The sequence below is a fragment of the Heloderma suspectum genome, chromosome 2, assembly GCF_057233095.1.
Source record: "Heloderma suspectum isolate Gila_16-S chromosome 2, 16-S_ref, whole genome shotgun sequence".
Lineage (NCBI taxonomy): Eukaryota > Metazoa > Chordata > Lepidosauria > Squamata > Helodermatidae > Heloderma > Heloderma suspectum.
Window position 1 is genome coordinate 374,315,731 of NC_139459.1, and position 27,903 is coordinate 374,343,633.

The window sequence follows — 27,903 nt, forward strand, 5'->3', positions numbered from 1 at the left end:
GAAAGAAGGGAAGCGAAAAGCAAAGGAGAAAGGGGAAGATATATTCAACTGAATGCAGAGTTCCAGAGAATAGCAAGGAGAGACAAGAAGGCCTTCTTAAATGAACATTGCAAAGAAATCAAGGAAAACAATAGAATGGGAAAGACTAGAGATCTTTTCAAGAAAATCGGAGATCTCAAGGGAACGTTTTGTGCAAAGACGGGCATGATAAAGGAAAAAGAAGGCAGGGACCTAACAGAAGCAGATGAGATTAAGAAGAGGTGGCAAGAATACCCAGAAGAACTATACAGGAAAGATCTGAATGTCCCTGATAGCCATGATAGTGCGGTCACTGAACTTGAGCCGGACATCCTCGAGAGCGAAGTCAAGTGGGCCTTAGGAAGCATTACTAACAACAAAGCTAACAGAGATGACAGTATTCCAGCTGAGCTATTTAAGATCCTAAAAGATGATGCTGTTAAAGTGCTGCACTCAATATGCCAACAAATTTGGAACACTCAACAGTCGCCACAGGACTGGAAAAGATCAGTTTACATTCCAGTTCCAAAGAAGGGCAACACCAAAGAGTGTTCAAACTACCGCACAATTGCGCTCATTTCACATACCAGCAAGGTTATGCTCAAAATCCTTCAAGCTAGGCTTCAGCAGTATGTGAACCGAGAACTACCGGAAGTACAAGCTGGGTTCCGAAGAGGTGGAGGAACTAGAGATCAAATCACCAACATTTGCTGGATCGTGGAGAAAGCAAGAGAATTCCAGAAAAATGTCTATTTCTGCTTCACTGACTATGCTAAAGCCTTTGATTGTGTGGATCACAACAAACTGTGGCAAATTCTTAAAGAGATGGGAGTACCAGACCACCTTACTTGTATCCTGAGAAACCTGTACGAGGGTCAAGAAGCAACAGTAAGAACCAGACATGGAACAACCGGTTGGTTCAAAATTGGGAAAGGAGTACGACAAGGTTGCATATTGTCGCCCTCTTTATTTAACTTATATGCAGAGTACATCATGAGAAACACTGGGTTGGACGAATCAGAGGTCGGAATTAAGATTGCTGGGAGAATTATCAACAACCTCAGATACGCAGACAATACCACCCTAATGGCAGAAAGCGAAGAGGATCTCAAGAGCCTCTTGTTGAGGGTGAAAGTGGAGAGTGCAAAGCTGGTTTGAAACTCAACATTAAAAAAACGAAGATCATGGCATCCGGCCCTATCACTTCCTGGCATATAGAAGGGGAAGAAATGGAAGCAGTGACAGATTTTATTTTCTTGGGCTCCAAGATCACCGCAGACGGTGACTGTAGCCATGAAATTAAAAGACGCTTGCTCCTTGGGAGGAAAGCTATGGCAAACCTAGACAGCATAGGAAGAAGCAGAGACATCACCTTGCTGACAAAGGTCCGCATAATCAAAGCTATGGTTTTCCCAGTAGTAATGTACGGCTGTGAGAGCTGGACTATAGGGAAGCCTGAGCGCCGAAGAATCGATGCTTTCAAACTGTGGTGCTGGAGAAGACTCTTACGAGTCCCCTGGACTGCAAGGAGGTCAGATCAGTCCATCCTAAAAGAAATCAACCCTGACTGCTCATTGGAAGGACAGATACTGAAGCTGAAGCTCCAATATTTTGGCCACTTAATGCGAAGAGAAAAGTCACTGGAAAAGTCACTGATGCTGGGAAAGATTGAAGGCAAAAGGAGAAGGGGATGGCAGAGGATGAGATGGCTAGATAGCATCACCGATGCAATGAATATGGACTTGAGCACACTCCAGTAGAGAGCGGAGGACAGGAAGGCCTGACGTGCTATGGTCCATGGGGTCATGAAGAGTTGGACACGACTTAATGACTGAACAACAAAATGCCTTCATTAGTGACTGCAATTACTTCTTATATTTATTTCTACTTTTATGATTGTCACAATCTAACAGCTTCCTTCCATTTATTATGCCTTAATCGTTTCTAGTTCAATATATTGTTGATTTTGTACCATGTCTACACTGTTTTTCATAAATAGATTTGACATTTCACCCTCTTGTCTGCTACTTTATTTTTAGTCGGGTTCTGGCTTAATGATCACTCACCATGTGGTCACCGGAGTAAATCTTAAAAGAGGGAATAAGGGTATATCCCCTATCAGAAGTACAAGGCCTTCTCAGCAGCGGCCTGAGTGCTGTACCAGTCTCTGCCAAGAGGCACACACCTCCCCCATCCTCCTCTCTTATCTCGTAGGCAGTAGGCTAAGGCAGGGCTGTACCATCAGATCTCTGGGATTCTATGATGGCTCCAGTCTGTATCAGTATTTCTGGCAGCTCCTAATATTTCCTGAGGTTTTAATGTCCAGATGCTGATCATTACATTCGTGTTTTGAGGATGTTGCGGTTTTAACATTTAGTAGTGAAGTCCAAGATTGTTAGACACTTGTGGATGTATATCTTTCAATATGGAAAGGTGAAATATGAATGTTATAAGGGGCATGTTTACATAGGAAGAAGTCCTATGGCCAAGAGATTTTTCTGTTTAAACGTACATAAGATTGTGCACTATGTCAAAACAAATACATACATCCTGTGAAACTGGAAGATGGAGACTTGACGTGCTGAAACATATATAATGTGCAAAACCCCTAAGATTAGATAGCTGCAGTTGTAAACAAAATATTATTACCAACCAGGGCAAGACGGAGCCTTCCCAAGAAAGGCCACAATCCCAGAATTATCCTCCATGACTTCCCGATGCAGAGCTCTCTGGTCAGGATCCAGCAGAGCCCACTCCTCCTCTGTGAAAGACACAGCCACCTCCTCAAAGGCCACCAGACCCTGAAAGGAAAGGGAAACATTTTCTCCTCAGAGATTCCATGAATATTACAGATGAGCAAAACCCTAAACACTAATTCAGGTGAGATGAAGAGTGATTATTTTTAGCATCTCATACGTGCCCTATTCTCTTCTTTTGTTCCCACGGGCCCCTAAAGATGGAGGGAAATGTGTTCTAAACCTTCACGAGAGGCACTCACAGCATTCCAAGTGGGCAACTTTGACAGAAGCAAAGAGAAGGTGGGAGCTTTGTTCAGGCCTAAGGAGGTGAACCAAGGTTGCTGCTCCTGCATGTCTCCCTAGTAATTCTTCCCACTACCTGATAGGGGTCCAGGGCAGCCGTTTCCCCTCCACCACCGAGAAGAGATGGCTGGATATGTATTGCCAGCATCCTCCTTTCACCTGTGGGAGACAAAGGGCGTGGGAAACCAGGAGCATCTGCTTGCCTCTGAGATTACACAACACACAGAATCATAGAATCATAGAATAGTAGGGTTGGAAGGGGCCTACAAGACCCTCGAGTCCAACCCCTGCTCAGTGCAGGAATCCAAGTCAGGGCATCCCTGACAGATGGCTGTCCAGCCTCGTCTTGAATGCCTCCAGTGTGGGAGAGCCCACCACCTCCCGAGGTCACGGGTTCCATTGTCATATTACAGGCAGGAATTTTTCCTGATGTTCAGCCAGAATCTGGCTTCCTGTAACTAGAGCCCATTATTCCATGTCCTGGCACGACTGAGAAGAGATCCTGGCCTTGCTCTCTGTGACAACCTTTCAAGTACTAGAAGAGTGCTATCCTATCTCCCTTCAGTCTTCTCAAGCCTAAACATGCCCAGTTCTTTCAGTCTCTCCAGAGAGGCCTTTGTTTCCAGTCCCCTGATCCTCTTCATTGCCCTCCTCTGAACCCTCTCCAGTTTGTCTGCATCCTTCTTAAAGTGCAGTGCCCAGAACTGGACACAGTACTCAAAATGAGGCCTAACTAGTGCTGAGTATAGGGGAACTAGTATTCCCAGGATTTAGAAGCTACGCTTCTATTAATGTAGCCCAAAAGATCATTGGCCTTTTTAGCAGCCACATCACATTGCTGGCTCATATTCAGCTTGTGATCTACAACAATTCCAAGATCCTTCTCGCTTGTAGTGTTGTTGAGCCAAGTATCCCCCATTTTGTAACTGTGCGTTTGGTTTCGTTTTCCTAGGTGCAGAACTTGGCATTTATCATTACTAAATTTCATTCTCTTGTTTTCTGCCCAGTGCTCCAGTCTATCAAGATCACTTTGAATTTTGTTTCTGTCTTCCAGCGTATTAGCTGTCCTGCCCAATTTTGTGTCATCTGCAAATCTGATCAGCATTCCCTGCACCTCCTCCTCCTCCAAGTCATTCATAAAAATGTTGAAGAGCACTGGGCCCAGGACTGAGCCCATGTGTACGTGTCTAAGTATCAAACCTCTGCTTATATCCATTTTTAAAATTTCTGTTGTGTGAAAACACATATCTCCCCATTTGGGTCCTTGACCGGAAAACACAATTCTGGTTTCCAGGTACAATGTCTTCCCATGTTGATAGTAAACACATTTCTGTGGGACAGGATGAAGTGCAGTGTCAGTCCCCCCACCCCCTCAAGCCCCCCAAATATTTAGAGGGAATAAAAAGGATCCCATGGACTTCTTGCAGACTCAAGAGAGGGAAACCAAGTTGAGGGATGCCCCAGTAATCCTTACCCTGCACGGTGGCTCCTCTGTCACCGTCCAGTATGATCCTCCTTTGCACTGGACTCTGTCTGCTGCCTGACGGAGCCTTCTCTGCCTCAGGGAAATCAGTGCCCAATTCTGCAAACAGGCCCTGCTCCTGAAACAGCAAAGAGGATCCAGGACATGCAATGGGGAAGAGGACTGGAAAAGGAATGGTACTACAGACAAAGGCCCTGGACAATTCGTAGAACATTTTAGAGTACCCAGCTCTCGTTCCGAATCCTTTAGCGACATCAAGAAGAAAGGCTCTCACCTGCTGCTCTTCCAGTTTCTTGTCCTCTGCCTGGCTCAAGAGGAAACCTTCTGCCAGGGCCACCGCCTGGGAACAGGTCTCTGCTCCACATTCTCTCACCCAGCCCTCTATCTCCGAGGGCAGATTGGTCAGGAAGCGCTCCAGGATCACCAGGTCCAGCATCTGGCTTTTCGTGTTCCTCTCTGGTTTCAGCCACTGACAGCAGAGATGATGGAGTCGGCTGCAAACCTCTCGCGGGCCTTCGGCCTCCTGGTAGCAGAATTGCCGGAAACGCTGGTTCTGTACATCTTCGCAAACCATCTCTTCTCCCAGGATTCTCTGCACCGGTCTTTCCCAGAATTCCCCACTGCTCCCAGTTGTGGTGGTACCAGGCTCTCTTCCTGCTCCAGAGCCGGCTGAGTCTTTCTCGTCCATCTCGGATCTCTGCTCCAAGGAAGTCTCTGACGGGGCCAAAGGAACTGCTCTTTCTTCTGGCACTTTCTGTCTCAAGGCCAATGGGACTTGCTACCAAGTCCTGCAAAGCCAAGACATTGTCCTGTGAGGTAATCAGGGCAGGACTATGTTTTTAAGTGGGATGATTCCGGCTAGCAACCAGGTCACCTCCCAGAAGCAAAGGCTGGTGAATGCCAAGGCCCAAAGTGACAGCGGAGACTGGGGGAGGGTCCTTCACCTGAGCCCTCAACCTGCTGGAGGGTCTGAAGATGCAGCATCCCACCACTGCTCTGCCCTCATCAACTCCCCCTGCACAAACCCACCCGGTCTCAGCCTTGCCCTGAGCCTCCACCCCTTCTCCGCCCCACTGTCAGGGGTGCCTCTGAGCATAGGCAGTGGCAGAGTAGCTCAGATTTCGAAGAGGAACTGCAAAACGTGGGGGAGGAGCTTTCCCAGACTCTTCCAGACTAGAGATCTCACGAGAGGGAGGGAGATTCCCCCCCACCCCTTAAATCAGGAAAGCATGCCTGCCTCTTCTCAAGGGGTGGGCAACATTCAACCTTGTATGCCCGCCTCTTCTCAAGGGGTGGGCAACATTCACCCTTGTATGCCCGCCTCTTCTCAAGGGGTGGGCAACTTTCAACCTCGTATGCCCGCCTCTTCTCAAGGGGTGGGCAACTTTCAACCTCGTATGCCCGCCTCTTCTCAAGGGGTGGGCAACTTTCAACCTCGTATGCCCGCCTCTTCTCAAGGGGTGGGCAACTTTCAACCTCGTATGCCCGCCTCTTCTCAAGGGGTGGGCAACTTTCAACCTCGTATGCCCGCCTCTTCTCAAGGGGTGGGCAACTTTCAACCTCGTATGCCCGCCTCTTCTCAAGGGGTGGGCAACTTTCAACCTCGTATGCCCGCCTCTTCTCAAGGGGTGGGCAACTTGCAACCTCGTATGCCCGCCTCTTCTCAAGGGGTGGGCAACTTGCAACCTCGTATGCCCGCCTCTTCTCAAGGGGTGGGCAACTTGCAACCTCGTATGCCCGCCTCTTCTCAAGGGGTGGGCAACTTTCAACCTCGTATGCCCGCCTCTTCTCAAGGGGTGGGCAACTTTCAACCTCGTATGCCCGCCTCTTCTCAAGGGGTGGGCAACTTTCAACCTCGTATGCCCGCCTCTTCTCAAGGGGTGGGCAACTTTCAACCTCGTATGCCCGCCTCTTCTCAAGGGGTGGGCAACTTTCAACCTCGTATGCCCGCCTCTTCTCAAGGGGTGGGCAACTTTCAACCTCGTATGCCCGCCTCTTCTCAAGGGGTGGGCAACATTCAACCTCGTATGCCCGCCTCTTCTCAAGGGGTGGGCAACATTCAACCTCGTATGCCTGCCTCTTCTCAAGGGGTGGGCAACATTCAACCTTGTATGCCTGCCTCTTCTCAAGGGGTGGGCAACTTTCAACCTTGTATGCCTGCCTCTTCTCAAGGGGTGGGCAACTTTCAACCTTGTATGCCCGGCTCTTCTCAAGGGGTGGGCAACTTTCAACCTTGTATGCCCGGCTCTTCTCAAGGGGTGGGCAACTTTCAATCTTTGTAGCTTCCCTTTGAGCTCCCTGGAGGCATTTCCTTTGCAGACTGCGACTTACTGACAATTTGCATCTGTATGACCCACTGAAGTAAAAGGATTAGAAAGCCCTGGACAGAAGCCTCTTGTCTGTGTTTTGATTTGGCTGTTTGAAGTTCAGCGGGGACCAAAGGGAACCCTGACACTCTCCCTCCCCCCAAGTCCTCAGGCGAGCACCTTTTTCCACAAGTCTCACATACCCAGAGAAACAGTATGTTGCAGTGGTTAGAGTGCTGGACTGGGGCTCAGGAGACGCGGGTTCTAGCCCCAACTCAGCCACAAAGCTCATTGGGTCACTTTGGGCCAGTCACTGACTCTCAGCTTAACCTCACAGGGTTGTCGTAAGGGTAACATGGAGAGGGGGAGGCCCATGTGAGCCTGGCAAGAGGGGAAAAAGGGGGCCATACATGTAAACACACACTAAGGTACCTGGAAACTCATTCACATTAGGGCTCTCAATTAAGGAAAGAGGAGTTGATGAATTCTCTGACTTGTGGACAGTGTATTAATCACTTGAATGCACATATGCGTAAAGCCTAGATTTCTAGGGAAAACACAACCTTTCCTCTCATTGAGACACCTTTTTAATTATTAAATGTTACACTAGGTGACGTGTCTCTGCTGCCTCTGAGATCAGGTAGACTGCCTCCGTCCACGGAGGTCCCATTTCTCTCACAGATAAGAGCTGCTTGCGGGAGCAGATGCAAGGCTCACACAGGGCCGCATCCTGTCCCCGCCACTTGCTGGCCGCTGCCTCCCAGCAGCCCACAACCTTAGCGCACCAAAAGAACTCAGGTCCGCTGGCCGGCTTAGTTGGGGGTCCCCCTGCACCCCACCCCACCCCGTCCCGCCCCCCACATTCTGACATGCCAATTTCATCGGCCCTTGCTCTTGCTTTGGAAGACTGATGCGTCCCCCGCGGCCGTGCGTGTGCGCGCGATTCTACAGGGCAGCCTTCCCAGCCTGGCGCCCTCCAATGGCCAGGCGGGCTGGGGCGACGGGGGCGTCGCCTGGCACGCCGGGAGGAGCGGGCACCGGATGGCGCAAGGCCGAGGCCTGCGGAGCGAGGCGAGCCGCCTTCTCCGGCGCAGCGGCGCCTCTTCCGGCCCGCCGGCCTCCCTCCGCTGCTCTCCGCAGCCCAGTCACCGCCCCGCTTCCCCTCCGCCCTCCAGCGGCTGGCTGCGCTCTCGGCCTGCCGGGCCGCCCCCGGGCCCTCGCACCCCTCCCGCCTTCCCCCGGCCCCGCAGCCCGGGACCCCGCGCCCGGCGGGGCGGAGGAGACTCGCCTGTCCCGCGGGGAGGCCGGACTGTCCTCTGCCGGGCGGGCGCGCGCGGGAGGGAGGGAGGGAGTCGGGGCGGGCGCGCGCGGGGCCCTCCTCCTGCCCGCCCCTTCCTCCCTGGGAGGCGCGGGCAGCCGCTCGCCCCGGAGAGCCGAGCCGAGCCGAGCCCGCGCTGGGCCTCCCCCCGGAGCCGCGGGAACGCGCCTCGCCAGCCGGGAAGGGAGGCTGCGGAGGCGCGTGGCCGCCTGTGCGTGGCGGCCCCGCCCCGCCCCGCCCCCCCTCCAGAGCGCGCGGCGGAGCGGGCGCTGCGGCGGCCCATGCGCGCCAGCGCAGCGAGCCCGCGGGGAAGGGCCGGCCCGCGTGTGCGTGGCTGGCGCTGCTCCGCTGCTCGGCCGAAGCCCGCGGGCTCGCAGGCTGGGAGCACGCGCCGCGACAAGGGGACAGTGCGGCCGTTTCGAAAGGCGCACTGCCGCGGCGAAGCGAGGTGTGGTCCCGCAGCGGCGCAAACAGGGCAAGAGTGCAGGAGCGATTCGAAGTGACGAGGGCTTCACGCGGCCAAGAGGGTGGCTACCGCAGGGTAGCGCCAGCTCAGCCTCGGGGCGCGGGGGTTCCACAACCGGGGTGCCACCACTGAAAAGCCCTCTCCTGAGTAGCCGCCTGCCGCGGTTCATCCCTTGCAAGTGCGAATTCACGTATATGCTGATGGGATGGGGGCTGGGGGGACTGACCAAGAAAGAGCTCTTGGGGTTCAGCTGGACAGCTTGATGAAACGGTTTGCTTGGGAAAGGGCAAACCCCATTAGGAAAGGAATACAAAAAACCCCGAATGAAGCTGAATGGTGGGTATGAAGGAGGGGGATCCCAGCCACCGGGACCGGCCGAAGCCTCCCTGCAAAGGAGGGCCGCTCAGGACCCCATCGCGGGATCCTGGCTGTCCTTCCAGAAGTAGGACTGGCCAAACCCGGCCTTTCAGTCCCCCAGCATACCCAGTAGCCACCCTCCTAAGCCAAGAGACGCTGAAATTTGCACTGAGGTTATGCAGAGAGATCACACCAACTAAACGTTGGATTCAGATCTGACAAAAGGGGTAGCGGGAAAGGGAAGAATGGAGGTAGCACATTACACAAGAATGTAGAAAGCCCAATCACTTAACTATAAACAGAGGGCTTCCTGAACACACACCCAAGCAAAATAATAAATCTACCTGGCCTCTCCTTCCGTACCTAAGTATGGATCTCCCCAAATAGCAACCAGCCATCTGCAGGTCCAGGATAACCAGGATGAAGGGGGGCCCCATGCCTCAGCCTTAGCCCTCTTTTAAAGCCCAGCCCTGGCAACCCAGGGCAGATTTCCTTGAGCCGGGCACCAGCTCAGCCCCTGGGTGGGCTGCCCTGGCCCGCAAGCAGCTGGAACCCCCCACCTGCACCAGCTGTGGTCCCTCCCCAGTTAGCTGGGGCCGCGCCTGGCCTTGCGCAGAGGGCCGAGGCGCCTCTAGATGACACACCATCCGGGTGGTTACATCAGACGTGACCGCCTGGCCTGATCTTATGGAGGAAAACAGGCCGTCATTCTTGCCAGTGGGAGATTTAGGACGGATTGCCCTCACAATGAAGCTCTTTCCACACTCCAAGCATTTCTAGTTTCTCCCCTGTGTAACTTTGATGGGCACCTGCTCTGGGGGGAGCCCCTCCCCCTCACCCAATTCCCTTCCTCTCAAGGAATCGGGTTCAGCCCACTGAACCCTTGAAGGCCAAGCAGCTGGAAGGGCTCTTAAAGCGAAGAAGGCAACCGGGGCAACCATAGGAAAGAAGAGCTGGACTGGGCCAGAGTGGGTTGTGCTTCCTGGGAGGGGCCTGGAAGAGGCTCAGGGCAACAGCCGCTGCTCCTGGCCTGAGGAGGGAGAGGCCACAGCCTGAGAGAGAGCTCGGTACACAGGAGTCTTGGTTTGAAGACAACTTTGAAGTTTGTTTGGACGCAGAGTCTGTGTGAGTCTGTAGGGTGCAGTCCACCAACCTTGAAACATCCTGGTGCCCTCTAGCTGTTTTACACGACAAGCCCCTTAAATCCCAGCCAGCAAGGCCCATGGTCAGGAATCAAGGGAGCTAGCTGTAATACAAAATCTCTGGAGAGCACCAAGTTTCCTGCCTTTTGCATCAGATGGTTATATGGGGTTCTGAGTTTTTCCTCCCCTGGCGATCCCAGGTGGAAGCTGGCAGCGAAGGCTTTGTTCTGGCTTTGCTTATGATGCTTTAGTTTCCCTCCAAGGAGCAGGAAATCCCACCCAGACAGATCTCCTACAAAATGGGCAATGAAAGCGAAAACAAGATGTTTCGGGAGTTTGGTGGGTCCTCCGATGAGTCAGTTCCCATGGCCAATGGCCATGCAGACTCAGTGTCATTTCAGGTGCAAAGAAACCATAATCTCTGGATTTTAGGAAAGTCCGTTTTAATAAACTCAAAACAATGATAAGTAAGGTCCCATGGCAAGCGACACTAACGAGAAAAGGAGTCCAAGATGGGTGGGAGTTTTTAAAAAAGGAAATTCTCAAGGCACAATTACAAACAATTCCAACAAGAAGAAAAGGCGGAAGACAACAGGAGAAGCCAATGTGGCTTCACAAGAAGCTTAGAGATGACCTGGAAACAAAAAAGCACACATATAGGAAGTGGAAGGAAGGCCAAGCAACAAAGGAACAGTACAGGCAGGTAGCACAGAATTGCAGGGATGGCGTCAGGAAGGTTAAAGCTGAGAACAAGCTGAGGTTAGCGAGGGAGGCTAAAAGCAACAAAAAGGCTTTCTTCAGGTACATGCATAGTAAAAGACAGAGGAATGAAATGGTGGTTCAACTATTAAATAAGGATGGCAAAGTGATAACAGATGACAAAGAAAAGGCAGAGTTGCTCAGTTCCTACTTTGGCTCAGTCTTCTCCCAAAAGAAGGTTTATGATCCCCCTGGCAAAGGCGAAGTAAAGGCTGAAGGGGCAGGATCGCAGCTTGAGATCGATAAGAATATGGTCAAGGAACACCTAAATACTTTGAATGAGTTCAAATCTCCAGGGCCAGATGAACTGCATCCTAGAGTAATTAAGGAACTGGCAGAAGAACTCTCAGAACCACTATTATCTTTTTAAAAAATATTTTATCTTTATAAGCACTACCAGAATTACCAACAACCTACTCAATACCTCAGTTCTCATCCACACAATATTTTAGTGAGGATACCACAACAACAGAAAAAGAAAAAAAAAGGAGAAAAGGAAAAATAAAGGAGAGGAAAAAAGGAGGTCAAGAAAAAAGAAACCAGTTCTCCCCCCCCCCAACTACGAATTAAATTTAAACTCCAACATCTCCCAGGCTCCAATAATATTCTATTTTTTTAAAAAGAAAAAAACCACATCTATTATACAATCTTACAATTTAGTAGTACAATCTTTTATATCAGCACCACAGTTCTACACTTCATTCCCAAAAGCCTGAATATTAGAAATAATAATAGTCAAAGAGAGACTGTAGTATTGTATAGTAATAAAACTTAAGATAAATCTTCAACCATCAATATTTTTTATTCTAGATATTTTGTCTATTTTAAAATATAAAATAGGAGAGTCATAAAAAGACAGAGAAAAAATAATAACAATAAAATGCATAAAAGTAAACAAATATATATAAAAACATGTCTTCTGAGTTAGCCTAGATCATGAAAGCTACACACAAACCGTTAACGGTACTTGTTTAGAAATTCCAATTCATGGAGTTATGACAGAGTTCTCAGACATTTTAAGATTCAACCAAGCCTCTGCCATTTCATGATTCGTGAACTTCATCTGATCTTCAGAGAACCACTGTCTATTATCTTTGAGAAATCATGGAGGACAGGTGACATGCCAGATAACTGGAGGAGGGATAATGTTGTCCCTATCTTCAAAAAGGGCAAAAAGGAGGAACCTGGGAACTACAGACCAGTCAGTCTGACATCAATCCCTGGGAACATTCTGGAGCAGATGATCGAGCAATCCATCTGGAAGCACCTTGAAAACAATGCAGGGATTACTCAAAGCCAACATGGATTTGTCAAGAACAAATCCTGCCAGACTAATCTGATCACATTTTTTGATCAGGACACCTCCCTTGTGGACTGTGGGAATGCTGTGAACATAATGTACCTCGACTTCAGCAAAGCTTTCGACAAAGTGCCCCATGATCTCCTGATGAGCAAACTAGCTCAAAGTGGGCTAGATGAAACAACGATCCGGTGGATCCACAGTTGGCTACAGAATCGGACTCAAAGAGTGCTTCTTAATGGGATCTTCTCAAACTGGGGAGAGGTAATGAGCGGGGTACCGCAGGGGTGAGTCCTGGGCCTAGTGCTCTTCAACATTTTTATGAATGACTTGGAGGAGGAGGTGCAGGGAATGCTGATCAAATTTGCTGATGACAAAAAAATTGGGAGGGATAGCTAGTACCCTGGAAGACAGAAACAGAATTCAAAGTGATCTTGATAGGCTGGAGTGCTGGGCAGAAAACAAGAGAATGACATGTAATAGGAATAAATGCCAAGTTCTGCACCTAGGAAAAAGAAACCAAATGCACAGTTACAAGATGGGCGATACTTGGCTCAACAATACTACAAGTGAGACAGATCTTGGAACTGTTGTAGATACAAGCTGAATATGAGCCAACAGGGTGATGTGGCTGCAACAAAGGCAAATACTCTTTTGAGTTGCATTAATAGAAGTCAAGTGGGCTTTAGGAAGCATTAGTAACAACAAAGCTAGCGGAGATGACAGTATTCCAGCTGAGCTATTTAAAATCCTAAAAGATGATGCTGTTAAAGTGCTGCATTCAATATGCCAACAAATTTGGAACACTCAACAATGGCCGCAAGACTGGAAAAGGTCAGTTTACATTCCAATTCCAAAGAAGGGCAATGCCAAAGAGTGTTCAAACTACCGCACAATTGCGCTCATTTCACATGCCAGCAAGGTGATGCTCAAAATCCTACAAGCTAGGCTTCAGCAGTATGCGAACTGAGAACTACCGGAAGTACAAGCTGGGTTTCGAAGAGGCAGAGGAACTAGAGATCAAATCGCCAACATTCGCTGGATCATGGAGCAAGCAAGAGAATTCCAGAAAAACGTCTATTTCTGCTTCATTGACTACGCTAAAGCCTTTGATTGTGTGGATCACAACAAACTGTGGCAAATTCTTAAAGTGATGGGAGTACCAGACCACCTTACCTGTCTTCTGAGAAACCTGTACGAGGGTCAAGAAGCAACAGTAAGAACCAGACATGGAACAACCGAGTGGTTCAAAATTGGGAAAGGAGTACGACAAGGCTGCCTATTGTCACCCTGCTTATTTAACTTATATGCAGAGTACATCATGAGAAACACCGGGTTGGATGAATCACAGGTCGGAATTAAGATTGCCGGGAGAATTATCAACAGCCTCCGATATGCAGACGATACCACCCAAATGGCAGAAAGCGAAGAGGATCTCAAGAGCCTGTTGTTGAGGGTGAAAGAGGAGAGTGCAAAAGCTGGTTTGAAACTCAACATTAAAAAAACGAAGATCATGGCATCCGGCCCCATCACTTCCTGGCATATAGAAGGGGAAGAAATGGAAGCAGTGACAGATTTTACTTTCTTGGGCTCCAAGATCACCGCAGATGGTGACTGTAGCCATGAAATTAAAAGACGCTTGCTCCTTGGGAGGAAAGCTATGGCCAACCTAGACAGCATAGTAAGAAGCAGAGACATCACCTTGCCGACAAAGGTCCGTCTAATCAAAGCTATGGTTTTCCCAGCAGTAATGTATGGCTGTGAGAGCTGGACTATAAGGAAGGCTGAGTGCCGAAGAATTGATGCTTTCGAACTGTGGTGCTGGAGAAGACTCTTACAAGTCCCCTGGACTGCAAGGAGGTCAAATCAGTCCATCCTAAAAGAAATCAACCCTGAGTGCTCATTGGAAGGACAGATACTGAAGCTGAAGCTCCAATATTTTGGCCACCTAATGCGAAGAGAAAACTCTCTGGAAAAGACCCTGATGCTGGAAAGATTGAAGGCAAAAGGAGAAGGGGACGGCACAGGATGAGATGGCTAGATAGTATCACCGATGCAATGAATATGAACTTGAGCACACTCCGGGAGAGAACGCAGGACAGGAAGGCCTGGCGTGCTATGGTCCATGGGGTCACGAAGAGTCGGACACGACTGGACGACTGAACAACAACAATAGAAGCATAGCTTCCAAATTCTGGGAAGTACTAGTTCCCCTCTACTCAGCACTGGTTAGGCCTCATTTTGAGTACTGTGTCCAGTTCTGGGCACTGCACTTTAAGAAGGATGCAGAGAAGCTGGAGAGGGTTCAGAGGCATGGAATAATGGGCTCAAGTTACAGGAAGCCAGATTCCAGCTGAACATCAGGAAAAACTGACTGTCAGAGCAATACGACAATGGAACCAGTGACCTAGGGTGGTGGTGGGCTCTCCCACACTGGAGGCATTCAAGATGAAGCTGGACAGCCATCTGTCAGGGATTCCTTGACTTGATTCCTGCATTGAGCAGGGGGTTGGACTCGATGGTCTTATAGGTCCCTTCCAACCCTACTATTCTATGATTCTGTTAAGCCTCAGAGGAGTGCAGTGAAATTGCTGTATGAACTCTTTGCTGTTCAGCTATCTCCTCTCCACACCCTTTGACTTTTCAAAGAACAGCAACTCTGAGGCCTACAACACTCTTGATTAAAATGATCAGCTGCTGTGAAACATCTGCCTATTTTGTTATGGTTTATATTGTGTGAGGATTCCGAGGTTATATAAAGGGTGAGCTGACAGAAGCGAGACAAGGCCTGAGGGATCCTGGAAGCACTATCTAGTTAGTGGGATTTGTGTATAGGATTTTAGAAGGGGTAGAATAGGGAGGGAGGTGGGAAGCTGCCTTAGGGGACATGTTTCCCGTGCTCAGCAATGATGTGCAATGTCCCAGTTTGTGCTTGCTTCCAACTTGCACTCCCTGCACCTGACCCCTTTCCTTGGTCTTTCTGACCCAAATCCAGATGGGGAGGATGGAGGGCCTGGGACCAGCATAGAGGACCTGCTGGTCTTGTAAGAGAACTGGCTGGGTAAGTGTCCAGGAGAGACGGCCTCGTGTCACATTATGATAGCCATTCCACATTTCGTCCATGCTCGTAGGCATCCGCAGGAAGGGACAAAGGGGGGCAACTGACCCCCATAGGGTGGGTTAACCCTTCTGGATGTATTAAGCCTTTGGAGGGTCCTGCCTGTTAGGAATTAATTGCAGCCTCATTAAAAAAAAACACCAATTTAGAAATCCAGAAGCTTCCTGTAGCTGGGTCTGGGAAGTGGTGGGTTTAGCAAAAAAACACCAAAAGATGGCAGTAAAGACAGGAGTTCATGATCTTTGTACCTCTGGTCTTGTTAATATTTTCTTCTGAGTTTATAAAAATTACCTTGACAATGTGTGCAGATAAAGTTCACAATATCTAGGAATTAATATCTAGGAATTAATTCCTAATGTTAGGAATTAATTGCAGCCTCATTAAAAAAAAACACCAATTTAGAAATCCAGAAGCTTCCTGTAGCTGGGTCTGGGAAGTGGTGGGTTTAGCAAAAAAAACACCAAAAGATGGCAGCAAAGACAGGAGTTCATGATCTTTGTACCTCTAGTCTTTTAAATAAATGTCTATACTGCCCAATAGCTGAAGCTCTCTGGCTGGGTCACAAAAATTACAGCTACAGTGTGCGCAACATAAAACAATATAAAACATAAAAGCTTACAACCACAGTACAACAATACAAACAAAATAAAACCTAGCAGCAGTGCAGAGATTTAAAATACAGATTTAAAACACCAGAGCTAAAAGATTAAGAAGCTAAAATGCTAAAATACTGGGAGAATAAGAGAACCTGCCAGTTTTAACTCTTGCAGGGGGCCAAGTGGGACTTCTCCCCATCTCTCTCTTAGCATTGGCCTTGGAGCTTAAAAACAAGGAGAAATGAAAAATGGAGAAATGCTTGGTGCCTATAGAAACAAGTTTAGTATGGCTCTTTTATGTACTCTACATTTTGTGTATGGCTGCATAGTTAAAAAAACAAAACGCTGTTAGCACCAAGGAGCAGGTCTACCATTTCTGGCGACTGAACAGAGAGAAGGCCTGGGCATGAAGTCTACCAAGACAGATCGATCCAGTCTCGGAGAAATTTGTGTGCCAGGCCTATCCCTCTGTTGTTTCTCACTGAGCGGACCTGGTGCACAAGCAATGCCCTCCCACTGCTGAAACCCTCAGCAGATTCAGGGCCCTTCACCAGGTTGATTTATTTGTACAATCCATGAGAAAACACTAATTTCTGTGGACCTACCTGGCACACTGCCCAAGCGCCATGGTGGGAGAAAAAGAGGAGGGGAGGCACATGTACAAGAAAAAACAAGGAGAAAAGGAGAAATCCCTGATGCCTATTGAAAAAAGTTTAGCACGGTTCTTTTATGTTGGCCCAACGCGTTTCGGAAATGCTGATTTCCTTCTTGGGGGGCTACAATAAAAATATATACAGACAACATCTTAGTAATTTTATGTTAGGCCAGGACATATAAAAACATCTGAAACACACCTAAACTAAATGATTACTATAAAATTATATAAATGTAACAGCCATTTTTAACCTATACACAATTAATACTTCTGACATTCATATAAAAATCAAGAAACCATTACTTTTACACATATTCAAACCGACAAGGCAAAAAGTAAGAACAACAAAGTGCAAAGATCTGTTATTGTCTGTATACATAAAAAACTTCAAATGAGACCTCAGGATTACTCTAACTGCAATAATTATCATGTTAAAAAAATAACACATCAATACTGGTTTATAATATTAAAGAGCCTTCTTCCCATGAAAACAGACCACTGACTTGTCTACCTTCTATTGCACACTTGAAACTGACCAGCACCTTTTGTATAACCATATGACAGCACATTATGTAGGTTGTGTTAAACTACCCTTATAACAGGGTGGGCTTCATGAAGTAAATTTGTAGTAATGAAAGAGTACCATTTGTAAATAGCTCTCCAAAATGGCATACGTAAAGCATGTTCTTGAAAGAGAGAATTTTTAATAGAAAACACCTAAACTGTAATTCCCTTATATGATGCCACCATTTCATGTTCAGACAAATTTAAGTCCTCGCATCATCTTTTTTTTAAACTTAATTTTTATTCTACTTTTTATCTTTATAAATGAAATAAACATAATCACCATCTATAGTTTTCCGCATTACAGTATTCTTGAGGACGCAGCAACAACCAAAAAAAAAAAAAAAGAAAATATAAGAAGGAAAGAGAAGGAAAACGGTGAAAGAACAGAAAAACAAAGGGAACAAGAAAAGGTATTTTTAAAAAAAGTTACATAAAAGGGTTACATTTAGACTCCCTTACACATAAACTTCAAGTATCACTCTACTTAAAAGATTATACCATCGCCAATATTACAATTCAGTACAGCCTAGGTAATCCATCTTATTTCAGTAACATATCCTCAGATTTATAGCAAGGAAACAGGCATACAATTCTTTTCCCCTCGCCATAAAATGCTTTTCAACTAACATATAATGGTAAAGCTAAAATCAACCAACCAGGAATATTACTAATCATAGTCTCATAGTAATAATAATAATAATAATAATAATAATAATAATGATGATACTTATAATAATTAAAAGAAAAAGAAGGAAATTATTAAGGATAAAAGAAAAAAAAGCAACAACAATCACTAGTATATGTTATACTATCTATATTTTAGATAGTATAATTTCTAAATATATATATGAGTGTGTACATTGCTATACACCCACAAACCGGAATTTTATGTACAGTATATCATGTCTATTATAAGGAGTTAAAAGAAAATGGAAGGAAAAAAACCGGATATATGTAAACAATCATCTCTGGCATACTGCCCGGATCTTGTAACCCAAACAGACCGACAAGCGATAATTGTTCATACAGTCAGGGCCAGAAATACTGGAACCAGGATGGCTGTTTTGGCAGTTGGCCTCTGTACACCACCACATTGAAGGTGAAAGGAAACACACCCAGATGGGAGCGAAGTCAGGACTTTCAGCTGTAATTCAAGGGGGTTGACAAAAGTGGGGCACTGACCATTCAGGAAGTACAGCCAGTGGCATACACCCCCCCCTCCCATCGTTGGTGGCTCATAAGTAATGGAACGAATGGCTGGCAAGCAGCTGCGTGGCCAGGTGCGGCCTGTTTCCTGGGTACCCCATGACCAGTCAAGCAGATAAAAGGCTTGGAGGCGGTTCTGAGTGTTACATTTGCATCTGGTAGCTGTTCACTGGAACCCCCAACATGAGGTCCAAAGAGGTGTCCATGTGAGTGAAGGAGGCCATCATTAGGCTGAGGAAACAACATAAACCCATCAGAGAGATCGCAAAAACAGTGGGAGTGGCCAATATAAGTTTGGAACATCCTGAAAAAGAAGGAATTAACTGGCAAGCTCAGCAACAGCAAAAGGCCTGGGACACCACGGAAGACAACTCAAGTGGATGACTGCAGAATTCTGCTCATGGTGAAGAGGAACCCTTTCACAACATCTAGCCAGGTCAAGAACGCTCTTACGGAGGTAGGCATGTCACTGTCAACATCTACAGTCAAGAGACGGCTTTATGAATGTAAATACAGAGGCTTCACAACAAGGTGCAAACCACTGATAACGCTCAAGAACAGAAAGGCCAGATTAGCCTTTGCCAGCAAACACCTAAAAAAGCCTGCCCAGTTCTGGAATAAGATTCTTTGGACTGGTGAAACCAAGATTAACTTGTACCAGAATGATGGGAAGAGAAAAGTATGGAGAAGGAAAGGAACAGCTCATGATCCAAAGCATACCACATCATCTGTCAAACATGGTGGAGGCAGGGTTATGGCATGGGCATGTATGGCTGCCAATGAAACCAGGTCACTGGTGTTTACTGATGACCTGACTGCTGATAAAAGCAGCAGGATGAATTCTGAAGTGTATAGGGCTACACTTTCTGCTCAGATTCAGCTGAATGCTGCCAAACTGACAGGACGCCACTTCATATTGCAGATGGATAATGATCCTAAACATTCAGCAAAAGCTACTCAAGAGTTTCTCCAGGCAAAGAAGTGGGATGTTCTTCAATGGCCAAGTCAGTCACCTGATCTCAACCCAATAGAGCATGCTTTTCACTTACTAAAGACAAGACTGAAGGCAGAAAGACCCACAAACAAGCAGCAACTGAAGGCAGCTGCAGTAAAGGTCTGGCAAAGCATCTCGAGGGAGGAAACTCAGCATTTGGTTATGTCCATGGGTTCCAGACTTCAGGCAGTCATTGACTGCAAAGGATTTTCATCCAGGTATTAAAGGCGATCCTTAAGTTTGAAATGATGTTGTTCCATTACTAATGAGCCACCAACGATGGGTGTGTGTGTATGCCATTTAGGCTGTACTTCCTGAATGGTTAGTGCCCTACTTTTGTCAAACCCCTTGAATTACAGCTGAAAGACCTGACTTTGCTCCCATCTGGGTGTGTTTCCTTTCACCTTCAATGTGGTGGTGCACAGAGGCCAACTGCCAAAACAGTTATCCTTGTTCCAATATTTCTGGCCCTGACTGTACATTCCCTGCTCATGGGGCTGAAGATGTCTCCCGTGCTTTACCAACAAGCCAAGCTTCTGCCATTTCATGATTTAAAGACTTTTTCATCTGGCCTTCAAAGAGAATGCAAAATGTGGCAGGGTATTTTATGTGATATTGTAAATTCATTTGTCTTGCCTGGTTTCTCGCCTTAGTGAATTGCCTTCTTTTATCAGCTATTTCTTTAGTGTAATCTGGAAATAGCATAACTTTATCTCGTTTTGGCCCCCAAAGATGATCTCCCCCTCTCTTGCCAAGTGCAGAATGTAATGTTTTATAGAAGCTCTTGCAAACTGAACTATAACAGTAACAGCAGTCCCTTTAACACTATGCACCAGGCTTGGAACACAAAATGCATGCTCAATGTCAAGGGAAATAATCAGATGGCAAAGCGAGTAGTTCATGCAGGAATTTATCCAAGAATTTAAACAGGCTTACATCAGTGGGTGGTTCTTTGATGCCAATAATGCGTAGGTTTGCTCTTCGAGTGAATGCTTCCAGTTGAGAGATTCTAGTAGACAGGATATTATTAGCTTGCATTGTAATTTCTTGAGTCGACACCCAAGCTTGCAGGTCACTAACTTTCGCCTCCGTCTCTTGCAGAGAAGTATTAATTAGGTCCACAGCCACTTGAAGAGCGATAATGGAATCTTGGATTGTATCCAATCTCAGCCTGTTCTGACAGTTGAAAAGACGTTTTTATCAAAGCAAGCAGCTCCTCTATATTTCCACCATTTCTAGGAGCCTTTGCCAAGGGAGGTGTGTATGTGTGTGTGGGGGGGGTCGGCAGTGGTCCCGTTCCTTTTTTCCTTCCCCTTGATGTTGCCATCCTTCTCCTTAGGCACATTTTGCAGGTCCTCAAATATTGTTGGTATTCTCTAATCCATAAACAGTAAAAAAAAAACCACCACCAACAACATTTGGAACTTGTCAGCCCTGTGTTCTCCTAATTAGATAGGAGTTTCAAAACAGCTTTGAGTAGGTGTCTTTGCTCCAGAAAACTAACCTTGGAGTCCAGCCGTTCTGCTGCTCCGCAAAATGAGCTACTCTTCCAAGATTTCATCCAGATGGAGCTCTTGCTTCCCCTTTTAGTTCCAGGGGAAGATAAAAAGGTTTTTCAACCTTTAAAAGCTGTTTGAGATGCCAGGATGACATTGGCTCTGACTGGAAGTCCAGTCCTCACATCATCTTATTTTGCAGAAATACTTTTCTTACAACAGGCATTTGTTCTCCTTTGAAAATCTATTGTTCTTCAAAATTGCCTTAGACGGTTAAGAAACTTTGTTGGAATGACCAGGAAGACAAATAGGAAAGGGAATATCCATATTAGAAAATTGTTTTCATATACAGCCTAGCTACACTTTACTCTCTTGCTTCTTGTTGCAAATGCAAACAAATCGTACTCACCCCAAAACGTTATAATCTTATACGAGCCATAGTCCTCCCAAGAACGTTACTTGCTTAACACCCACAAACTCACCTTATCTTGTAGTCAATATACTAAGACAGACAAACGTCATCCATTTGTATTAGCAGAAAGGCTCCCGTGGGCAGGTCCACATAAATTAGTCTTTTCTCATGGATTGTACAAATAAATCAGCCTGGTGAAGGGCCCTGAGTGTACTGTGTGTTACCTGTAGAGTGCTGCCTAGCAGTGGGCTGCAAGCTGAGCAGGTCACACACACCCCATATTAACCCAAAGGGCCACTGCAGGGGTGGAGGGAGTTATGGAAAGAACCGAGGGTTTCAGCAGTGGGAGGGCATTGCCTGTGCACCAGGTCCATTCAGTGAGAAACAACAGAGGGGCAGGCCTGGCGCACAAATTTATCCAAGGCTGGATCGATCTGTCTTGGTACACTTCGTGCCCAGGCTTCTCGCTGTTCAGTCGCCAGAAATGGTAGACCTGCTCCTTGGTGCTGTCAGGGTTTTTTTTAAAAAAAACCTATGCAGCCATGCACAAAATGCACACTACAAGGAAAGTTATGCAAGTCCAAAAGCACAGTGCTGTTGTTCAAAATTCAAGCCATGCAAAAGTTGTATTGTTAGTGGATGTAAAACGTGGCTGATAAGAACGTGAAAAGTGAAGCGAGTAGTCCAGACTCCTCCAAAATCCTAAACCCTGATCAAGCAGACTCATTTCTCCTTCCACTGGTACAGATACTCCCCACAGACTCTAATTCTAATCAAAATACACAAGTATCATTGAGGAATCAATTCAGATATGCAGAGTAGGAAAGAAAAAGGTTGCCTGAGGAGGTCTTTGTGAGGGAGATCTCTGTTTGCACCACGTCCTCTGGAGTAAAATGTGGGGAGGGGGAGGTCCCTCATGCTCTTTTCTGCCTATCCATCTTCCCCATAGGTTTTTTTTTTACTCAATTTTTTAAGTGTGAATTTTAACCAAACCAAAAAAAACAAACAAGAAACATAAAAAACCAAAAGATTTTAAAAGTATAACAACATATTCTAAAACCCTCAGTTTCAAATATTACAATATTCTAAGGAGAAAAAAGAGGAAAAAATAGGTTACACATAAACTTCAGTAAATGCAGACCAGATATCCAAATATAAGTCCATTTGCAAGTTACAGCTATATACCACTCTTTCAAATGTTGCTAGCATTGTTAAGTCTTTGATCCACTGCATTACAGGTGGTGAGCTTTTATCCTTCCAGTATCATCATATCGGTCTTTTGGCAACCACAAGGGAATGAAAGATCCATTTACGCTGACCACGTGTCACCTTCCAAACAACAGGTAAGTAATTTAAGAGAACATTTACATCAGTAAATATAAGAGAGCTTTCCAATACAAAATTTGTCCATATAACAACTTCCTCCCAAAAGGGGGCAACTATTGGGCGTTTCCAAAACATACGGATAAGAGAAGCATTGACTATATTACTCCTCCAATGATTAGCCGAATTGACAAGCCTCTATTAAAGAGACGTTGTGGCGCCCAATAGACCTGAAAAAAAAGTTTTTGCTGAGTAAGACGTAACCGAAGATCCATAGAGATACCCGATACAGACGCCAAAACAGCGGTCCGCTGATTAAACAAAATTGGACATTCCAATTCCCTATTCCATTCCTGCTGTAAACCACATGTATTCTATTTGTTCACTGATAATATGGATTTATAAACATGAGTTTATAACCATAGCTTAATGACCCACACACCTTTTCTCCGGCAGGCGGTGATTAGAATCTGAGCAGCCCCCCCCCCCCCCCCCCGGTCATCATGCCAGCTGTTCTATTCAGTTTGGGACTCCTCTTCCCCCAAAGCACAAGGTGAGCTGGAGGAGACCCACCAGATCCCAGAAGGGAGAAACCGGAGCATCTGATCCGTTTGTGAGAGGAGACACCACTTTCTACTGTGAGGGAGGAGCCAGTCTTACCATCTATTTGTAAGATTGGTAAGATTTTGTCTTTGAATCGCTCCCTTCGTTCGAACTGTATTTATGTTGTATTGTTACCTTTTCACAGAAATATTTTTTAAAAGCTGGGCAAACTCCAAATGAATCGGGTAAAACCAGATGTGAACAATCAGGATTTTCAAAGCTGTTTGAAACATACAGTGAAGGGGTAAGCGAAGTTATCATGGGAGGCAGTTCAACACTGTTGGGGCCACCACCAAGAAGGTCCTGCCTTGTTCCCTCCAACTTGATGGATAGTGCTGGTGGGCCCATGAGTAGGATTTCAAACTTAAGGAATCGGAAAGCTTGTGTGGGTGCAGTCAGCCCTTCAAACTCATTCTCCCAAGTGCGTTCTCTGATGTAAAATATGAGTTATTTTGGGAGAAGTGACATTGATTTTCCATATTCCACGCAATAATGTGGTTTATCCCATATGAATTCTTTGGTGCGAAATCAGGTTTATACTCACATGGAAACTTATGTACTTCAAGCATGTCTATACCATTATATCATTTTGACAGAGGCATGTGGTCACACTGAAGCTTTTTCCACTCTCCAAGCATTTATATGGCTTCTCCCATGAGTTCTTTGATGTCTTCTGAGGTTTCAGCTAAAAATGAAGCTCTTTCCACATTCTGGACATTGATATGGTTTCTCCCCCCATGTTTCTTTCTCAGATGAGTTTTAAGGGTTGAATTATGTCAGAATCCTTTTCCGCACCCCAAGTATTTACACTGGTCTCCCCTGTGTGAATCCTTTGATGAGAAGTGAGCCTTTTCTTGTGACTGAAGCACTTACCACACTCTACACATTCATATGGTTGCTCCCCTGTGTGAGTTCTTTGATGTCTATTGAGGACACTGCTTGCACTGAATCTCCTTCCACACTCTACACATTCATATGGTCTCTCTCCTGTGTGAACTCTTTGATGAGAAGTGAGGCTTGAGCTTTTTCTGAAGCTCTTTCCACACTCTGGACATTCATATGGTTTCTCCCCTGTGTGAATTAATTGATGGGAAGTGAGGTATGTCCTTCTATTGAAGCACTGTCCACACGCTACGCATTCATAGGGTTTCTCCTCTGTGTGAATTCTTTGATGAGCAGTGAGGTCACTGCTTCTTTTGAAGTTCTTTCCACACTCAGCACAATTATATGGTTTCTCCGGTGTGTGAATTATTTGATGAAAAGTGAGGTCTCCACTTGTTCTGAATCTCTTCATTCAGGTCTCCCCTGTGTGAATCCTTTGATGAGAAGTGAGCCTTTTCTTGTGACTGAAGTGCAGTCCACAGTTTACACATTCATATGGTTTCTCCCCTGTGTGGATTCTTTGATGACAAGTGAGGTTTGCCTTCTGACTGAAGCACATTCCACACTCTGCACATTCGTATGGTTTCTGTCCTGTGTGAATTCTGTGATGAGAAGTGAGTTCAGTGGTTCTTTTGAAGCTCTTTCCACACTCTGCACACTTATATGGTTTCTCCGGTGTGTGAATTATTTGATGAAAAGTGAGGTCTGCACTTGTTCTGAATCTCTTTCCACACTCCGCACATTTATATGGTTTCTCCCCTGTGTGAATTCTTTGATGAGAAGTGAGTTCAGTGCTCCTTTTGAATCTCTTTCCACACTCTGCACACTTATATGGTTTCTCTGGTGTGTGAATTCTTTGATGAGAAGTGAGTTCAGCGCTCATTTTGAAGCTCTTTCCACACTCTGCGCACTTATATGGTTTCTCTCCTGTGTGAATTCTGTGATGAGAAGTGAGTTCAGTGCTCCTTTTGAAGCTCTTTCCACACTCTGCGCACTTATATGGTTTCTCCCCTGTGTGAATTCTTTGATGAGAAGTGAGGTCTGCACTTGTTCTGAAGCTCTTTCCACACTCTGCACATTTATATGGTTTCTCCCCTGTGTGAATTCTTTGATGAGAAGTGAGGTGTGCTTTCCTACTGAAGTGCAGTCCACACTCCGCACATGCATATGGTTTCTCCCCTGTGTGGATTCTTTGATGACAAGTGAGGTGTGCTTTCCTACTGAAGTGCAGTCCACACTCCTCACATTCATATGGTTTCTCCCCTGTGTGGATTCTTTGATGACAAGTGAGGTGTGCTTTCTGCCTGAAGCACTTTCCACACGCTGCACATTCATATGGTTTCTCCCCTGTGTGAATTCTTTGATGAGAAGCTAGGTGTGTTCTCACACTGAAGCACTTTCCACAGTCCAAGCATTTATACGGTTTCTCCCTTGAGTGGGTTCTCCCTTGATGAGAGGCGAGATTTCTCTTCTGACTGAAGCACTTCCCACACTCTGCACATTCATATGGTTTCTCCGCTGTGTGAATTCTTTGATGAGAAGTGAGGTGTCCTTTCTGACTGAACTGCAGTCCACACTCTGCACATTCATATAGTTTCTCCCCTGTGTGGATTCTGTGATGAGAAGTGAGGTCTGCACTTGTTCTGAATCTCTTTCCACACTCCGCACATTTATATGGTTTTTCCCCTGTGTGAATTCTTTGATGAGAAGTGAGGTACGCTTTCTGACTGAAGTGCAGTCCACACTCTGCACATTCATATGGTTTCTCTCCTGTGTGAATTCTTTGATGAGAAGTGAGTTCAGCGCTCATTTTGAAGCTCTTTCCACACTCTGCACACTTATATGGTTTCTCTGGTGTGTGAATTCTTTGATGAGAAGTGAGTTCAGCGCTCATTTTGAAGCTCTTTCCACACTCTGCGCACTTATATGGTTTCTCTCCTGTGTGAATTCTGTGATGAGAAGTGAGTTCAGTGCTCCTCTTGAAGCTCTTTCCACCCTCTGAGCACTTATATGGTTTCTCCAGTGTGTGAATTCTTAGATGAGAAATGAGGTCTGCACTTGTTCTGAAGCTCTTTCCACACTCCGCACATTCATATGATTTCTCTCCTGTGTGAATTCTATGATGTCTACCGAGGTTTGTTCTCATATTGCATCTCTTTCCACACTCCAAGCATTTATACAATTTGTCACTGCCCTGAAAAGCGGAAAATTTATTCCTCATCTTCCAATAAGTTTTTATTGCTCCAGTTTTTATTCTCCCACATTCCATTTGTTTACATCCGTCTCTTTCTGATGGCTCTTCACATGGGTCTCCCTCACTCTCGGCTTCCCAATCATCACCTCCTGCAACGAAGATGGGAAACTGGTAAGAGTTAGAAAGAGAACCTCAAATCACTGAACATCCTCAATGAATCCTTGTGATAAAGCGAGGAACTGAAAAGACCCGGACAGGAGGCAGGTCTTACCATGCATTTTGCAGCCTGTCTTGACTGGCATTAACTGACAGCAGCTGTGATACAGAATGTGAACCCGGCGCCCGTTCAGACATGGAGCTCATAGGTTCACAGGTTCAGATATGAAGATCAATACTATGGAGGTCAACATGAGAACAGCCAGGAAAACAGGAAAGACACGGGGAGTTAACATCGGCTAACTGAGCCAACTTAGTGTCTCTTAGGGAGACCTGGGTGGATCCAGGGAGCAGATTCCTGGCAGTGTCTCTCACCCTTGGCAGAACAGAAGCATTAGGTTAGGTGGTGTCTATCAGATTCCACCTGGAATCCCATTGGGCAATTTCCTAGTTTGCAAACGGAGTGGCGGGCTCTCCACAGGGAACGTGGATTCCATTAGTGTACCTGACACAACCACAGTTGCCCTGCCTGATGGAGGTGGTCTTGTGTGCAGTGCTGTGGTCCACCCAAGGTAGGTGAGATTTCAATATTCACTCCAAGACCATCTCGTCTGACGAGACATGGGATTTCACTGCCTCCACACCAATCAGGGGTCTGTCTGACTTTGGCAGTACACAGTCTTGAGTTTGCATTTTGCCAAATGATGTGGATGTGGGGGCTGTGCACAGCATAATTTCCTGTCATGGATACATCCTTATGCGAGAGCATTTATACGTAAAAAATGGGATTGGACAAATTCTTCTACAGAAAGGACAGGAAAGGATGTACTGGGGGAGGTGTTGCCTTGCACGTCAGAGCAGGCATTGTGTCAAGCGGACTGAAACACCTACGAGGGGTAGGCTCTTCCACAGAAGCGCTGTGGGTGACCGTACCAGCCCCCGCAATGAATTTAGTGCTGGGAATGTGCTACTGTCCCCCAGACCAGAATGCTCAGAGTGACCCTGAGATGGAAAACGAAATCATGGAGGCATCCAAACAAGGAAGTAGTAGTGGGTGACTTTAATTACCCCCACATTGACTGGATCAATGCATGTTCCAGTCACGACAAAGAGGTTAAATTTCTCGATGCCCTACGCAATTGTGCCCTAGAACAGTTGGTCATGGAACCGACCAGAGGGGAGGTGACCTTGGACTTAATCCCAACTGATGTTGCCCAGGACGTAGTACAAGATGTAAATATGGTTGAACCAATTGGAAACAGTGACCACAGTGCTATCAGATTTAATAGAGATTTAAGTGGAAAATTCCCCGGGAAGTCCAACTCAGTCACATGTGGCTTCAAAAGAGGAAACTTCTCTAAAATGAGGGAAATGGTGAAAAGAAAGTTAGAAGAGGGGGTCAAGGGGATTAAATCCCTTCAAAATGCTTGGAGATTACTCAAAATCACATCAACAGAAGCCCAGCCAAAATGTATACAACAGGTTCGGAAAGGTAACTCCAAGTCCAAGAG

The 27,903-nt window shown here is 46.3% G+C and overlaps 3 protein-coding genes across 3 annotated transcripts in view; 1 reads left to right on the forward strand and 2 right to left on the reverse strand.

Annotated features, from left to right (window-relative positions):
- Positions 1–8,283, reverse strand: part of LOC146356177 (uncharacterized) — a 31,808-nt gene extending 23,525 nt beyond the window's left edge. Inside the window, exons 1-5 of the mRNA XM_084838295.1 lie at positions 8,137–8,283; positions 4,817–5,330; positions 4,534–4,660; positions 3,136–3,218; positions 2,672–2,819 (exon numbers count right to left, since the gene is read on the reverse strand). Coding sequence (XP_084694421.1) covers positions 2,672–2,819; positions 3,136–3,218; positions 4,534–4,660; positions 4,817–5,230 — 772 coding nt within the window. The 5' untranslated portion in view covers positions 5,231–5,330; positions 8,137–8,283. The remainder of the gene's footprint in view (positions 1–2,671; positions 2,820–3,135; positions 3,219–4,533; positions 4,661–4,816; positions 5,331–8,136) is intronic.
- Positions 1–27,903, forward strand: part of LOC146356171 (uncharacterized) — a 277,120-nt gene that overhangs the window by 131,868 nt on the left and 117,349 nt on the right. The window lies entirely within an intron of this gene.
- LOC146356175 (uncharacterized) overlaps positions 1–27,903 on the reverse strand; it is a 94,546-nt gene that overhangs the window by 38,751 nt on the left and 27,892 nt on the right. Inside the window, 2 exon segments of the mRNA XM_084831867.1 lie at positions 17,407–17,434; positions 20,263–26,143. Of these exon segments, the coding sequence (XP_084687993.1) occupies positions 23,909–26,143 (2,235 nt within the window). The 3' untranslated portion in view covers positions 17,407–17,434; positions 20,263–23,908.